The sequence below is a fragment of the Protopterus annectens genome, chromosome 2.part2 (genome assembly GCF_019279795.1).
Source record: "Protopterus annectens isolate FY-2018-M chromosome 2.part2, PAN1.0, whole genome shotgun sequence".
NCBI lineage: Eukaryota > Metazoa > Chordata > Ceratodontiformes > Protopteridae > Protopterus > Protopterus annectens.
In genome coordinates, this window is record NC_056730.1 from 936,143,169 (window position 1) to 936,161,288 (window position 18,120).

At 38.5% G+C, this 18,120-nt stretch overlaps 1 protein-coding gene across 1 annotated transcript in view; it reads left to right on the forward strand.

Annotated features, from left to right (window-relative positions):
* The window catches only part of LOC122795855 (xanthine dehydrogenase-like), a 5,725,158-nt gene that overhangs the window by 5,624,683 nt on the left and 82,355 nt on the right, over positions 1-18,120 (forward strand). The window contains exon 32 of the mRNA XM_044064255.1: positions 2,224-2,371. Within this exon, the coding sequence (XP_043920190.1) occupies positions 2,224-2,371 (148 nt within the window). The remainder of the gene's footprint in view (positions 1-2,223; positions 2,372-18,120) is intronic.

Genomic DNA, 18,120 nt, shown 5'->3' on the forward strand with positions numbered 1-18,120 from the left:
AAAAAACAGGTGTAGCTTCCTGTTGGGTAGAGAGATTCCTTTTAATGGTGCTGGTAACAAGTAATGACTTGGGTGCTGCGGTAGCATTGTCGCCACACAGTAAGATGTTGTCCAGTTCGATTCTCAGCTAAAGCGTCTTCTGTGTGGAGGCATGCGTGAATGGGCGTACCTTCGTTGAAGGTTGTACGTCAGGGCTGGCAACTCGGTAAGTAAAAATCTGCTGCCAATCATTAGCAGATCGGAGTTCCGCTGTGGTGACCCCTAACCAGGAAAAGCCGAAAGATACAACAACTTTAGTATATAAAAATGAGGGCAGTGACCTCAGTGATCATAGAAGATGCTCTGTCACTGCAGTGGGACCTTTTTGCTGGAATAGCAGTTCAGGGAAATGTGATATGGAAGAAAAGAGACAATCTGAATGAACCTGAGTCAATCCAAAGATATTATTTAGAAGAAGCCAGCCAGGACAAAGCTTCCTGAATTTATTTTGGGACTAAACCTAAAGAGTTATGAGAGAAAGGAGAGTCTGTATATTATTTCTGTTCCATATACTGAAAAGAGTCTTAGTAAACTAACATTATTTATCGGACAAATTGAATTTGCTCAGTTATTGTGATACAAAGATATATGAGTGCTATATGAATTTTTGTTGCATACATTTTATTGACTGCTGAAACACTTGTTTTTCATCAGTGGTACAGCTGGTTGATTTATGTACTGGTCAAAGATCATTATATCAACTATTACATAATTCCTGGGCTTTTCCGTTTTGTTCATATTTGTGTAACTCTAGAGTTAGTATATTTAACTTCTAGGAGTGTGGGGGGGTGGGGCAGACCTTCCACGTCGTCACATGTAAAAGTTGTTTTTTATTTGTTTTTTTTATCCACAAACATAACCTATTAGTTTACATTTGCAATCACTTTTTTCATTGATTTTATTTGAAGTTAATAATCGCCGATGAGTTTGTTTGAAGTTTTGTGTTTCAATCAAACTAAAAAGCTCCACTCCCTGGAGTACTTTAGTAATGGGTGCTAACCCTAACTCTGACCCTTCCAACCGTAACTATACCTTATTAAAAACATTCCCATAACACTAACACTACACAAGACACACTCATACACATAAATATGCACAAGCACACACAAACAACACTACATCTATCCCCTTACCTAATCCTTACCCTAACCCTAAAATACACACATACTTGCACACAAGCATACATCTATCCCTCATTCTCACACATACATTATATAGAGATATATATATATATATGTATAAAATGTGTTTGTATGTATTATAATATGGTCCATTAAGAATAAGCGTGTGTCATTTAATTGTTATATAATTATTTACACCCAAAACATCTAATACTTGTGAGATCTCTCTTCAAAACAACAATACTCCCAAGGTTACAAAACTTTAAAAAACATTTTTTGTGGTTGGCCAAGCCCCCCTGTCTAACTCGACATGGGGCTAGGCCTCCACAACCCTAATATAACTATGTGTGTGCCTGTGTGTGTGTGTGTGTGTGTGTGTGTGTGTGCGCACACACACACACACACACATATATATATATATATATATATATATATATATATATATATATAGAGAGAGAGACACACACACACACACACACAAAACTCCAAAATTACACAAAGTCAGGGAGGGGAGAGAAAGTGAAGATAGTGCAACACACATTCTCACTCTTCTTGAAATCTAACCAACATGACAGGATGCTGTCTATCTTTCAGTTTTAAGAAAGAATGATCAACTCACCACTGACAGCACGGCTCCCAACATTATTGTGTGTGGGGGTGGGGGGTGAATGTATACACACACAAATTTTGCATACACACATATATATATATATATATATATATATATATATATATATATATATATATATATATATATATATATATACATAAAACACACGTGTATGTGCTTCTGTGCCTACATGCACATTACATTATTATATCTGTTTAGCGTGCATGCGGAAGATATTTTTTTGGATTTGTAGAATTGCATGCTGCGGTTTGCTCATCTTCTCGGCACCAGGTCAGCTCTTTCATTCGGTTAATAATAGTCTAGAAACAACCAGATGTTCACCCTGGTTTACTGCTTCCTTATGTTATTCATTTGCCTTATATTTGCTGTGCACATCTGCGACTGAAGTGAAATAATACAAGTGTTTTACTACTTTTTTTTCTTGTTTTACAGTCTGAACCCTGCTATTGATGTAGGACAAGTAGAAGGCTGTTTTGTTATGGGACTGGGCTACTGGTTCACAGAAAAGGTGATCTATGATCTTAATACTGGAGCATTGCTGACCAATAATACCTGGGAATACAAACCACCTTCCAGCAAGGTACAGTAAAACATTGTGTCTGCTTCTTATGCAAGTATTTTCTAATTGTTCAAGATAATCTTGCTCTTAGGATTTGAGAAAATTATGAATCATTAGTTCTATCAGTAGGTAGCGAGTATTAAACTACAGTAATAGTATTGTGTTTGTGATAAGGAAGTTTACTGCTAAACTAGTCACTATAGTGGTATCAGCCGCTTTTTGCGCTTATAGCAAAATGTTCACACCAGTGGAGTTTTTCAGTTTCCCCCACTGTGTTGTGACTGTGAGGCTGGTATAAGTAAGGGGGGGTAAAAGATGTGCTTTCATATAACTGATGCAGTATTCGTCACCTAAAGGGGATCTCCTGCCAAGGATAGCCCAATGTCCAGCCAGTACACCAAAGGCTTCAACTGTTATAGGCACCGTACATCACACACATATGCTCCCTAGGCATGACATAGGGCATAAATGTGATGTACAGATGCAAATGCTCAGAACTTCTTTGCCACCAGTCTGAACATCATTATCGTACGTCAGTCTGAATGGCCTTCTGCTGTCATGGTTACCAAGCTGTTTTTCAGATAAGTAAGCCATTGGGGTTTCTTCTCTTCTTTTTTTACTATTGTATGGGATTGTGTTCATGTCATCCAGAAAGGGAAAATGTAATTGTGGGAAGCAGATTCCCATGATGAGAGTCTGTTTTGCTTGGGTGCTTACCACAGCCATACTCAGTGTTCTATCTGCCAGGTATTTGTGCGTAAGACCCTATGTAGTCACCTCTCCTTTTTGTCCATATATCTTGAGAACCAGCATCTTAAGCTGTTGGCTTAGGGTGCTATGACAGAATCCTCCCATCCTGAGTACCAGCTGTTTTCAAAGAGGAGGCCAAAAAAGTTAGGCTTACTCTGGTTGCTGTGCAGCCTCCACCAGACATCTCTCTAGAGATTATTGAAAGCGCTGAAGAACATCTGGTGCTTGCTTTGGATTTCTGTGTTGTGACCCGTTTGGAGGCCAGCATGGATCTCATTTCTTACACATTCTGCAGCATCTGCACCTGACATTGAGGTGGAACCCCAGCTGATAATATCCAAGGGACTGAGGGGGATTCCTCAGATTTTTGTGAGTGAGGAAATTCCTACCACCATTATTGAGTCATGTCAAGGGTCTTACCCTCCGAGGGTTTTTTGGGTGGACATCCCACAGAAAAAGAAGCAGATGACTAAGCATATTTTCCCTGTTGTTAAGGATCCCTAGTGTGAATTGCAGGATTTCACCCAGGGTTTCTTTAATGGACCTGAAGCCTCCTCGGGGGTGTCTCTGATCCCCACTGGTCTAACACTCCTATTGTAGGCCTAGGGAATCTTGGATTACTCTTCCCAAATTCCTTTCCCCCCCTGGATTACAGTTCAGAGGAAGAGGTTTCTTAGAGTCTGGATTCTCCCTTGGAAGAGTTGTCATTTGGGGGTACTTTTGCCTATATAATGGACTATTTTAAGTGGGACTGTTCCCAGGTCTCTGACATTCAAAAGAGATATTATGAGCTCCTACAAATGCAGTCTCCCAGACCATCAGCTGTCCCTCTTGTTCTGGCTGCCCTTTTGGATACATTTTCTGTAGCCTCTGTATCTCCTGACTCTCAACCTTCTGCTCCAAAGAAGGCTGATAGATTCTATAAGGTACCTAAGGACTTCAATTTTTTGTATAAGTGCACTACTGCTGAACTTTTGGTGGTATCGGTTTCTTCTGACTAATCCTCTTAAGTTTTTACCCTCTACTAAGCTCCATCCTTATAATAAGGAGAGTAGATCTATGAAAAGGTTGGGCAAGAGAAAGTTTATACTGCTATCACTTTATCCTTTAGAGCCATTAACTACCAGAATAATATGACAAGGTATGTTTTGGCCTTCCTTTCTCAAGTTTCTAAGTTAGTATTTGACCTTCCTGATTCTGAAGTGTAGGCTTCTGCACTTTTCTTGTTGTAGTCCATTTCTCAAGTTGAACGTCATTCAGAAAAGTTCAGCTATGATGCAGCTGATGCCTCTTCCAGGGCTGCTGCCTTTGGCTCTGTGATGAGGTGTTATTCATGGCTACATCTTCAGGCTCTGCCTGATGATATCAAGGTCAAGCTTCTGGATGCTCCTCTAGATAACAAATGTCTTTTTTGGGACTGCAGCTGCTGACTTATCTAAGTCTGTCCAGGATAAGGGTAAGGCCTTGCAGGAACTTAAGCATATTTTTGATTCCCCTATTCCCAGGTTTCAGAGGAACTATCCTTCCAAGTCTGCCTTTGTTTGTAGTCAGACTCCCCCACTCGCCCAAGGTAAGAGTGGTTCTAGACATGTTCCTTTTGCTAGGTCTACTCAGACTCCTTCCTCCCACAAGCCTTCATTTCAGGACAGCCTAGTTCTGTTTGACATTGGGTCTTCCATTCTCCTTGGCCAGTTCTCTTAGTTTCTGCCTTTTCTTGACTCTTCCAAATTGGCATCGGATCACCTCAGATTCTTGTATTCTGTCAGTTATCCATCAGGGATATTTCACGATTTGGAAGTCCCTTCCTCCCTTGTCAAGCATTCCACAATCTCCTTGAGAACAGCTTCCTCATTTCCCACATGTTCTGCAATCTCTTTTGAATCAGAGCACGATTCAGCGCATTCCTCTCACCCAGGTGAGAAAGGGGTTTTACTCCAGGATGTTTTTGGTTCCCCTGAAGAAAGGTACTTGGAGACCAGTTCTGAATCATTCCCTGCTCAAAACCTTTTTCAAGATCCCTTCTTTTTGGATGTTGTCCCTTCAGACATTTTTTCCTGTTCTGCTTCTCCAGGCTTTTTTAGTGTCTCTGGAATTCAAGGATTCATAGCTTTACATCCCCATTCATCCTCTTTTCAGAAAATTTTTGTTTCTCTTTATCTTCCTTGGATTTTCATTTCTCTGTTTTGCCCCTTCTACTGCCCAAGGGGTATTCACCAAATGCCTCGCTCCTCTCATTGCTTTTTGCAGGCTTTGAGGTATACAGATTTTTTCCTATCTAGATGATCTGCTTATTCAAGATACTTCTCCCAGGAGTCTGTTATAGGATTTCCCATTCACCACTTGTCTTTTACACAGTCTGGGGTTCACCATAAACCTCAAGAAATCAGTTTTGATGCCTTCCAAGGATCATGTTTTCCTTGGATGCAAACTTCAGACCATTCTCATGCTGCCATTTCTTCCTGCCCCCAAGGCTATGTCTCTGACAACCTTTTTCCAGTCTCTTCTTCCTCTGTCTTCTGTCATACAGCTAGGGAATTTCTCTGGGTCCTTGGATTTATGGCTTCCACTGTTCCCATGCTGCCTGTCTCCAAGCTCCATATGAGGAAGTTTCACTGGTACCTCAAATTGGCGTGACTTCCATATTTCCACTCCTTGGAGTTCCATGTTCCTTTTCTTCCTTGTCTTAAGCTCCAGCTTCTGTGTTGGATTCATCAACTCTGTTTCAATCCAAGGCTTCCTTTTCCAGCTGCATTCCCCACTCAGGAGCTTTTCACAGACACCTCAGACAGTGAGTAGGGTGTCTTTTTGTCCCCCTTAAGGTTCAAGGTCTCTGGCCTCCTCATCAGAGATTAGATCATATCAGTATAAAAGATATTAGAGCTCTGCTTTTGTATCTACAGGATTTTCATTCCCTTTTAACCCAGGCCCTTCAAAGTCTTCACAGGCAATAACACATTGATGTGGTATGTCAGCAAGCAGAGAAGCACGATGTCCTATCTCCTTTGCAGACTGGCTCTGCAGGTCTAGGATCTAGCTATCCAGTATCAAAGTGTCTCTTCAGGCAGTTTACATTCCTTACAAGCACAATGTAGTGGTAGGCTCTTTGAGCAGGTCGAGAACACAAGCTCACGAGTGACTGTTTCACAGAGATGTGTTCCTGGACAAAGTCCATCTGTGGGGTAATCCTCAGATAGATCTATTCACCTCCACTCTGAACAGATATCATCGTCTATTCAGTTCCAGAATCCCAAGTCCTTTAACTTGGAAAGTGGATACCCTGTCTTTTCCTTTGAAGGGGATGTTTTTATATGCTTTCCTACCCCTTCCTCTGATATCATGGATTCTGCAAAAGATCAAGCAGAACTCTCCAAAAATCTTGCTGGTGACTCTCTTTTGGCCCAGATAGCATTGGTTCCCTCTTCTGTCTCACTTGATCAGGGACAATTACCACATGTTACCTCACCGGGTCAGTCTTCTTTTTAGGTTCATAGGTTAGTACTATGCGAACTGCCCTTATCAGCCATTTTAAGCCTAGACAATTACCCCATGTCAGAATCAAACCCTGCACCTTGTGTTTCTAAGGTAAGCACCTTAACCATTACACCAACCTCCACCCCTTCTCACACACAGGACAAGGGATCTTTTGTCCATCCTCATGTGGCCACTCTTCAACTGACACTCTGGGTGAGAGGGTTTTGATCCCTTTTAGTAAACTCTTTCCTGATGATGTACTCTGGGTTCTGCAGGAGGCCAGGAAACCCACTACCAGAAAATCCTATATGTCCAAATGGAAGAGATTTTCTGTCTGGTGCCTTTCTCATCTATCTGTGGAGGCTGTTCTGGTTCTCTCTTATTTGTGTGATCTATTCCATACTGGGTTAGCATATTCATTAGTTAAAGTTCACCTGTCAGCAGTTACTGCTTGTCTTCCCTTGAATTCTCCACTGGACTCTAAGTATGATGTCAAGCAATTCCATAAAAGCATCATTCATATCAGGCCTCACAGGAAGCCTATTCTGCCTTCTTGGGACCTCAGTTTTGTACTTGACAAATTGACCCAGGCTCCTTTTGAGCCTACTTCTTCAGCTTCCTTACAGCATTGTACTTGGAAGACTGTTCTTCTTTGGACTTTTATTTCATCCTTGAGAGTGTCTAAACTTCAGGTACGCATGGCTATTCCTCCTTTTTTAGTTTTTCATAGAGACAGGATGTCTGTACTAATCCTTCTTTTATGCCCGATGTGGTCAGTTAGTTTTCCCATAATCAGTCTATTCATCTTCCTTCCTTTCTTCCTTCTCTGCAGTCTGCCAGTAAGAAGGTTCCTCACATCTTGGATTTGCATAGCTCAGATATTATTTAGATAAAACTAAAGTTATTCACAAATCTGAGCAATTTGTTATTTCCTTTCATCACAGGACTTTGGATTTGGCTGTTTGTAAGCAAGCCACCTCCTCCTGGATTTCTAAGGCCATTTCCTTCTGTTATTCGTTTCATGGCAAATGTATTTTCTTGTCTATAAAGACACATTCTACTAGGGCCTCCTCTGATGCTTTTTGCAAGGAGCTGGATACCAGTTCTATCCTTGAGGCTGTTATTTATCCCTCTGTTCATACTTTCATTAAATATTACAAGTTGGATGTTGTTTCTGGGGCCAGACCAGATTTTGCCAGGGCTATTCTACATGGATTTGTGGAGGGATCCTCTGAGCCTTTCCCCTCCCTGGCATCCTCTTGAGCTTTTGTACTCTCCTTTAGGTGAAGAATACTGCAGTAGTGATATGGATGGACATAGTACAGCTATAACAGTAGATGTCTTTCTCTTCACGATTTCAGTATTTACTCCCTCCCTCCTTCCCTCTCTGTCCTGACTATTGCCCTGGGTTTTGCTTCCCTTCTTCCTACTTAATTTTTTCTGGATGCACGTTTCTCCTGGGGCTTTTTCATTTATAAGTATTTGTGTCCATGTGTCACCTTTATGCCCTGTGTCATGCTCAGGGAGAATACATGTGACATATGGAGCCTAGAAGAGCTGAAGACTTTGGTATACTGACTGGACGTCAGGCTATCCTTGGTAAGAGATCCCCCTTAGGTGAGGAATAGTGCAACAGTGAACAGAAGGACATACATTGTTAAGATTTTACACAACTGTACTTCATTGATAATGTGGAACCCTCCATGACACTAGGTGACAAGAAAACTACATTCAGAAAAAGAGGTATCATTGTCAGCTAATCGTACAAACAGACTGCTGTCCTTGTATGAAATATAATATGAGCTTTAAGGCCGTAATGAAGAGTAAGCCATTATGACACTTATTAGATAAATTTCTCCACTTACTGTGTCATTCAGATTAGGATATGCAAGTCTGTTCAGAATGTAATATTGGTTTGATCTTGTGGAGTGTCTGTACACAAAAGGGTTTATCACCCATTTTAGTTAATTAATATGTATTATTTTGCGTGGGAAATTTTAGTGAAGTTTCTGAGTTTAAAATGCACATATTTTTGCTTTATTTGCCTGATAGAAATACTTTCTTAAAGTGATTAAATTACCTGATTTTCTGGTACTTTCAAGATGGTTACACTGATCAACAGCTTGATTTCAGCTCTCTCAATGTGAAAAAAAAGAAACTGAGAAATAAGGGCCAGAAACTCTGCAAGTTTTAGTAAATTCAGTTACTGGCTGGTAAGTACACTGTCTAGATACCAGCAAAGAAGAATCTTAGGGATCCTGTAGAAAATCAACTAGAAAAGGTGAGGTGAAATCACTGACTGGGAAGAATCCTGCAGGTGTTCAGCAAAAAGCAGTTTAAGCTCTAGCTTTGGTGCAAGACATGACTTCCAGTAATCTAGAGGGAAAGATAAATCAAATGTGCTCAGAGCTGATTTAAATAAACAAAACATTGAAGTAGTATATCAACTTAAATAACAAAAGACTGGAACAAATGGATGCATCTTTAAACAGCTATTCAGATGAACTGATAAAACTGCAAAAATCACATGTCAAAATGAAGAAAAGGCTGGGTGAGTATGAGACTGCTCGAGAAGACAGAGCATGCAGAAAAAATCTGAGATTTTTTTCATGTACCAAAGAACTGGAAGGGGCAGACTATATTAATTTGATGAAAGCACAAATAATCCACTGGACTGGTATTCCATAGCAGGATTTGTTAATTGAAAGGGCTCACCATCTGTATGTGCCAAACATAGCTATGACAAAGCAGCCAAGACCTGTTTTCATAAAAATGTAATCATTCCAGCAGAAAGAATTGATCCTGACAAAACTGTAACAAAAGGGCAAATTATTAAAAATTGGAGAGTAGAATATTTGTGGAAAATGATTATTCACTGTACACCAGGAAGAAGAGAAACAAATTTATCCAAGCAATTATGGAATGTTGAGAGGCAGGTGTGAGATTCAAGCTGCTGTGCCCAGCTGTCTTCAGAATATTTTTTCCATGTAGGGTCAAAGTCATTTTTTGATGTAGAACAGGCTAAGGATGAAATACAAAAGTGAGCCAAAAAAAAAAAAAAAAAAACAGAAGGGGACTCTGCATCTCATTTTTCTAAAGATAAAGCTTACGGGAAGACTTTGCCAGTAAACCTTTTCCAGTGTTCCAAAGAAAAATGCTAGAGAGACAGAAACAAGCATAGGAGCTGACTAGAAGACTCAGAATTACGTTGTACTTGAACCAGAGTCTTTGTTTTGGAGATGGAGATGAAAAAGAAGAAGACAAGCATCTTTGAAATTAGTGAATAAATGTGAGACTATAAAGCATCAGTCACATTTGTGAAATATGGATTTACAAGAAAAAGTGGAACGATTGGACTTTGTTAAACTTGTGAGGGATTGAAACATGTATGCCCTACTTCATGTCATAAATGTTTGGAAGGACACTGAATGGAATGAGGAAAAAAAAGAAAGGAAAAATAAGTGCAACAGTTTTTGTTCTTAACTGTATTTGTATGGGACATTTTGTAATATTTATTGCATGTTATATAGTAAAGAATTTTTCAGGTATTGTATGTGATAAAGCTACTAAAGTAAATAAGTGCCTTTTTTCTTATTTTTTTTTTTTTTAGTTTTAAGAAATGTAGACATTATAATATAAAAAAGAGAAGAAAAGCTGCACAAAAACATGTTTAAGTTAATATGCTGTAATCTTGAGTTACTGAGGTGGGGGATGGAGTGTGAAAGTGCATAGATTATAATATGTGCACAGTTGATATGTTCTATCTTATTTGTATATAGGTAAATGTCTAGCTTAAGAACTTTAGCTTAATCTAATAACATATTTTTGTGTAAGCAAGTAAATAAGAGGACACTGAATGTAATGAAAAGTTTTCCTTTGGCAAATAAATGTTCAGTGTAAGTTGAGGTTTGCAGAGCTGTACATCTGGTACATGTGTTTGGAGACAAGCTGACTATAGGGGAAGCAGTAAAATCCAGAGCACTTTTTTTTAGGCTAAAGGTTAATGTTTTCTAAAAACATGTGAACTGTTTTTCATATCTGGGAAAGGAATGCAGATAAGACAAGAACAGACTGCAATTAGTATAAGAAGGAGCACAGGCTATAACATGCACCTTAGCATTGATAACCTTAATGTCTGGTTGAGTCATGCCTATGTGTGCTGTCATTTCAGATGGTTGTTCCTATCAGGAGGGGTAAACTTCATTATTTGAAGAAGAACATAGTTTTGTATGTTTGTTTTAAGTCAGTGGGTTATGGGGGTGTCTTATGGTTCTTTTTTTTTTGTTCAATGTTTTCATTAAAACAAAAAGCCTTCTAAAATGTGACATACATTCAAATGGAAATTACATGAAACAACTGTCAAAGAGATCCACCTGCCAAACATTACTGGGTGCTTGTAACATAAAAGCTAGAAATAGACATTTAAAAAAGCCTTCATATATAATAGGTGGGAATAATAACATATTATTATAATAGCTACAATGAACATATTATTTTGGAATATGAATGGCCTCACAGGTATAGAAAAAAAGGTAAGAGTATTACATTATATTAAGAAATGTAAAGTGCAAACAGCAATGCTAGAGGAGCCACTTTTGGAAAAAAGTGAGTATGTGGATTTGATAAAAAAGTGATTTGGGGGTGGATATTCAGCAGAATAACACTGACAATGAAAAAGGGAGTACTTGTACTAACTGCTAGAGTAACTCCAATAGTGATAGAACAGGGAAAAAAATAGTAATTGTAGATTTGTGGTAGTAAGGAGCTACTGCCAAGGGAGGGTGGTTATACTGGCATATGTTTATATTCCACTTAAAACTGCTGTTTTGGAACTTAAGAAATTTTGGGGAGAAATAGTCAGCTTTCTGCAAGGAATATTACTTATAGGTGGGGACTTGAACTTGATTTGCAACAGTGAAAATGTATTGGGGGACCTAGAATTGAAAATATAACAAATGATGGTAGGTTTCCAAAGAAATTTCTGAAAATATTTGGTATGATAGCTGTGAAATTAGTAGTAGAAACTCTGAGATAACTTGCATATTATTACCCAAGGTACAGTGACTGGGCTCGACCAGACAGAAATTATATTTCACTGGAACATGTACATTTAATTGAAGGCTTCAGTACATAACCGATAACCATTTTAGATCATGCACCATTAAGAACTACGATAAAAGTGCAGAGTAATGAAATTAAAATGAGACAATGGCACTTCCCCACCTACCTGTTAAAAAGAGAAGAGTTTAAGGAATGGATAGTGGAAGTTATTCAAAAACTATTAGGGAAGATAGAAGGTATAGCTAGGGAGTGGGATAAAATGAAAGTGGAGTTTAAAAATATGGTAGAAATAAAAGATACAGAGATATGGTTAATAAGTGACAAAAATTATTTAGAGGCCCTGATAAAGGTTAAAGTTTTGCAGAATAATGGGAATCTCACGTAACAAGAAGAGGCTCAACTGCAGAATGCTAACGAGAAAATAAGGGAGTGTCTGGAAAATATGCACGAGTTTAGAAAGATTGCTGTTAAGCAGCTGTTTTTGATGATAATTCCAGAGCACAAGAACTGTTAGCACAATGATTTATACAAACAAAAGTAGAAAGGGTTGTTGCCAAACTTAGGGAGAAGAAAAATAACCAGAGATCCTGCAGAGGTATTAAAGATGCTTCAGAAATTTTATGAAAATTGTATACAGCAGATGAATGTGGAAATACATTTAAAAAAAAAGGTACAAATAAAATATTTATGGAAGACTTAAGCATGCTAAGCTTAGAAGTAAACGAGACTGAACAATTATCAGTTAAGACAGGAGGAGCTGAAATAAAATTTTTGACATATAATTAATCTGCAGCAAAGTCTCCAGGAATAGATGGTATTGCTGCAGAGGTTTGGAATCTAGGAGGTAAGAAAGTGATAAAGGTCTGGAAGGCTTTGTTTAGCAGGATTTTAAAAGGAGGGAAGCACTAACATACTGGAAGAAAGTTCTGGTGGCTGTAATACCTAAATATGGTAAAGACCCATCTGACCCAGATTCATATAGGCCCATTTCAGTTTTAAACCATGATTAGTAGAAAGTGTTATGTTCATAATAGCTAAAAGAATGTCAAAGGTGTTGCCAAAATTGATAACTGTGAATCATTGTGGTTTTGTGCAGGGGAGACCAACATTTTTACAACATTAATAAATAATAATGATCCAGAGGGAAGCAGAATTTAAGAAAATGACCCTGTTGTTGGTGGGTTTTGATGCAGTGAAAGCATACAACAGAGTAAGCTAGGAGTTTATGAGTAGGGCAATGGAAGCGCTTGCATTCCCTGATAGAATAATAAGGGGAATTAGGAGGATATACGAGGGATCAGAGGCAAAAATTAAAGTGAGAGGATTCCTCTCTTATAACCTGTCAATGAACAGAGGAACAAGGCATGGGTGTCCTGTTTCTCCTTTGTTATCTAGAGTATATTTAGTGCCAATGGCAAAGAAAATAAGCAATGAAAAAATTCAAGAATGTAACTGGTATAGTAATCAAGAAAAGTTGGCTTTATTAGCAGATGATATTATTGTGTACCTAATAAAGCTGCAAAAGGACAGTTCAGTGTTGTGGAACATTCTGAAACCATTTCAAGTTTTTTTTCAGAATATAAAATTAGTGTAGACAAAACAAAGGCTATCTACATGTGAATTGGTTCAGTAATACCCATATTTATGGGCACACAGTAAAATGTAGTATTTAGGGGTAAGGGTTAAAAAGGATTCTGCTAGGGCAGCTAAAGATATGTAGGAATAAACTAAACAATAGATCACATAAAAACTGAGAAATTGGAAGCTCTGGTTTATGGTTATAGAGAGCAAAATACAAACAGTGAAAATATTTTTAGTCGCTTTAGTTTTATATACAGGTCAGGCACATTTTTATTAACCAGAGGAGAAGTTGTAGACAATAATTTAATAAAAACTTGAAGTGTTTTGTCTGGGAGGGGAAAAAGGCAAGGGTCAAGTGGGATAAGTTGATCCTTCCAATAGAACAAGGTGTTTAAGATTACCTGATTTGAAGGGATATTTTAGAGCTACACAGTTAAGGTTCATATGCATAACCAAACAGAAGGCTGTAATTCAAAGTAGAAAAATATTAGGATAAAGCATGGGGGGGGGTTCAAGAAATAATGACAGAATGGAGTTTTGGATGCAGATCCTTAAGGAAAATAACAATAACTATACATAATAATATATTCATAAAGTAGCAGAAAGTATTCTTTTTGCTAGTAGGGATGATTGCAATTAGGGGTACAGAGAACAGCAAGAGGAGGCTGGAATGTACTGGAGAAAACTGGCAAAGGAACCAAAGTACTGGGAGAAGATAACTTGAGAGGGAAAGGTAAAAGAATGGGAAGTGGCAAAGACTGCAGAATAGAGACTTTCTTCCTTGTCAGGGATTGATATCAGATTATAGGCAAAGAGAAAGGCACAGGGCATCCTAAGTTAAAGACCTGCTCTGGTAGAGTTTTTAGGTGAATCTTGAACAGAAGGTGCTGTTAAAAAAGAATAATCTGTAGAGCATTTAATTATTTTATGATAACTATAAGAATCAATCAGAGGCGGTTAGAAAAGACTGGGAAGAGAGATTAGAAAAGCAATTTATAAGAAAGCAATGGGAGGACATATGTATGGCTCCCAAGTGTTTGCATAGGTATTTTTATACCCTATGTATACTTAAAAAATGTTTTCCTCAAGTAGATAGTAAATGTTGGAGGTGTGATGGAGAAGAAAGAGGTAACTGGGAACATATATTATGGCAGTGTAATGAATTGACAGATTTTAAAAATTCTCTACAGAGTATTCTGTCAGAAATATTGGGTGAGCAAATGGCTGCAAGTAAGGACATCATTTGTTTGAGCTGGGATACAGAATCTGAATTGCCTAGTAAAGCCTTATTAAGTTTAATTCTGGTGGTCAATAAAAATGCAATTGTTAGAAAATTGAAATCAAAGTCTAAAACAACTGCATTTGATGTACTGAATATTATAAAAGACAAAAAAAAAACAAAAGAGGGATCTTTAGAAAAGTGAAGAAGTAAATCACACAAAAGTAAATGCAAATCATGGGAGCAATGCATACATAATAATGTTCAGGAACAGAAGGAGTGAGATTTAAGGGAAGGCAGGAATTCAGCAATTGTTTGCAATGTTGGACTGATGCTAGTAGCATAGAAAATATATGTGTTGTATATTGTATTTAAATAATCATCTTCTTTTGTCTGTTCCCGTTAGGGGTCGCCACAGTGGGTCATCTGTTTCAATTTCTTCCTGCCCTCTGCATCTTGCTCTGTCACACCAACCACCTGCATGTCCTCTCTCACCACATCTATAAACCTTATCTTAGGCTTTCCTCTTTTCCTGTTACCTGGTAGCTTCATCCTTAGCATCTTTTTCCCAATATACTTAGTATCCCTCCTCAGCACACGTCCAAACCAATGTAATCTTGCTTCTCTGGCTTTGTCTCCAAACCTTCCAACCTGGGCTGACCCTCTAATATACTTATTCCTAATCCTGTCCACGATTGTCACACCCAGTGCAAATCTTAACATCGTTAACTCTGCCACATCCAGCTCTAAATCCTGCCTTTTTGTCATTGCCACTGTCTCCAACCCATGTAACATAGCTGGTGTCACTACCCTCTTGTAGACCTTCCCTTTTACTCTTACTGGTACTCGTCTGTCACAATTCACTCCTGACACTCTTCTCTACCCACTCCATCCTGCCTGTACTCTCTTCTTCACCTCTCTTACACACTCACCATTACTCTGAACTATTGATCCAGAGAATTTAAACTCATCCACCTTCGCCACCTCTACTCCCTGCATCCTCACCATTCCTCTATCCTCCCTCTCATTCACACACTTATATTCTTAGTCCTGCTGACCTTCATTCCTCTTCTCTCTAGAGCATACCTCCATCTCTCCAGGGTCTCCTCCGCCTGTTCCCTACTCTCACTACAGACCACAATGTCATTTGCAAACATCATAGTATTTAAATGGAAATTGTTAAAATGGAGTACAGTAAACTCTTAGTTAACTGGAACTCAAGCAACTGGCACTCTCAAGCAACCAGAAAAAAAATATTGAAGAAATACAGTACAATTTTCATGTGTTGCACTTTCTGATTTCCCCCGCAGAAACATACCTTATGCTTTTAGAATTTTAGAGCTTTAAAAAGGAAGGTAGGAATAAATTTTGTATCTTCCCAACCTGAGAACAAGTCAAACCAAACAAATAGTATAGGGTACAGTATTAGTCAGGCATATTTTTAACAGCAACTCTCAAGTAACCAGAATCTACAGTTATCCGGCATGTACCAATCCCCATGGGTGATGGTTAACTGAGAGGTTACTGTACTTTCTTTTCTGTTAATATATGTTTGCCTATGTCTTAACTGATAATGTAATAAAGGTGTTAGAAAATGTGAGATGTTACTACTGATGGCTGCTAATAGTCATTTATTCTTCAGTTTGCTTCTCAGTAAAACCCATTCAAGTGTCTTTTTACTTCTCTGACCTGCAGCATCAAAGGACTGGATGGGGAATATAGATATAAACAATTATGCAACAGCAAGTAATAAAAAAAAAATCCCTGACTGTTACAATCCAGTTGGTTGAGACAAGTATGTGTCAGATATAAAATCATGTAGTACCTGCTTGTAAAATCATGTAGTACCTGCTTGTAAGAAGCAGTGTTCCACAAACCAGATTCAGAAAGAAAGAGACTCATTCCAACCCCCTCCCAAAGAAAAAGGAAGAGCAGTGATGAATTTGCAAAGGAAACAATATCTAAAAAATTCCAGCGTATAAACTCCAAAGCATGAAACAGTTCTGTGAAGCACTAACAAGGTAAACAGTGCATATAGAACATATAATTATCATGCAGGCAGAACTAAGACAGACACAGGTGACGTGAAGTGCACACCAGCTGCACAGCACTGACAGGTAATGTGTGCAGACCCCATGAACTACATCAGTACACAAAGCTGAGGCACAGCTCCAGTGAGACAAAGTAAGACTGTACAAACGATTTCATGAATACAATTAATTTTTAATAAATGAACTGCATAGTAGCAATTCATTTTCTTCTGGTTGTGAGGATTGCTAGAGTTACTCACAATATTATGGCTTACTTCTTCAAGTTAAAAGTAAATGCACCACTACCCACAGTTGAGCAGGTATTGTTAAATAATGTTTCCCATCTACCAATGTGATTTGCTCGTAAGACTTAATGCTCATCAAATTGAGTATTCATTGATGTTTCCCTCCTGCAGCATAAAAGGCATCCTGCTTATTATTCTGTAGGTACAGTGTTAATTCAACATATTGTCTGACCAGTCATGACTATGTTTCATCTGCTGCTTACCTTATAACTCTGTTCCTTCTAAGTGAATAGCTCTTATAGCATAAAAATAACCATCTAACTACTGAAACTTGTCTCTCTTTGTCTGTTTCTCTCTTGGTATAACTGCAATAGACTGTATTTTCTGTCAGCATATGTTGCTTGCTTATGGCTGTCAGGATTTTTTTTTCCTGACAGTCAAGAATTTCAAGTCTCTGTCAGAAGTCTGGTTTTGGTGAATGCAGTTGTTTTCAGTCAGTTTGACATTCTACGGATTTCTGATTTATACTTTCCCAAACTTTATGCTGATTAATTTTAATTGTCTAGTTCATGGTTATATCCTAGGGCGTTCATAAGCCTAGCCATGCAGTCCAACCCATTTGTGTCCCTATGTTTCATGTTTGTTTATTAGGAGGAGGTATGTTAGTTAGGAAGTTTCTAGAGGTTATGTGGGGGGGTATGTTAGTTTGGGCATTACTGTCTGCCTCTGTCTATCAGACAGGTAAGGGCCAGACCCTGGGTGAAGTTCTGATTTCCCATCCATTGGTCAAGGTTACGCTTAAATAGGGATAGGGATGAATTCTGCTTAACAAGGATTTGGAGCTTTTTCCAGTGCATGGGGATTCTCTGAGATACATACCTGTCTCACCCACATATCTTAGTTATATCACAAGTAAAATTTAAATCATTGGTTCTAGTGGTTCTGATGCTGTTCATTTTGCAGATGTGGAAAACATCCATCAATGCTGAATCTGAGGATACCTTGCATGCCAGACATAGACTGCCTCTCAGTAACTTGTAGGAGACAAAGTATAGAGACAGGGCTTTAAGGCAATCTGTATAGGACAATGTATTTACACCCTGGATTCTCCTGGTAAGGAACCTATGTGAGCATTCAAACATTTGCATATGTTCTGCCAGGTACATGTTGAAAGGGCGAATTATACTCAATGATGTGTCTGATAAAGGCTGAATAAAGTGGCAATATGACTTCCTTGGACCTGGATGTCATGCCATTACTTAATAAGTTGGGCGACATAGAATGGTTTTCTTACTTCCTTGGCCACAGGTTGACCAAAGGTCATATTACTATCTACGTATGTTCCCAGATCCCTGACTACTGGGTCAACTCTTAGGAGTGTCCTATCGATGAAGTAATTAGGCTGGGTGGCAG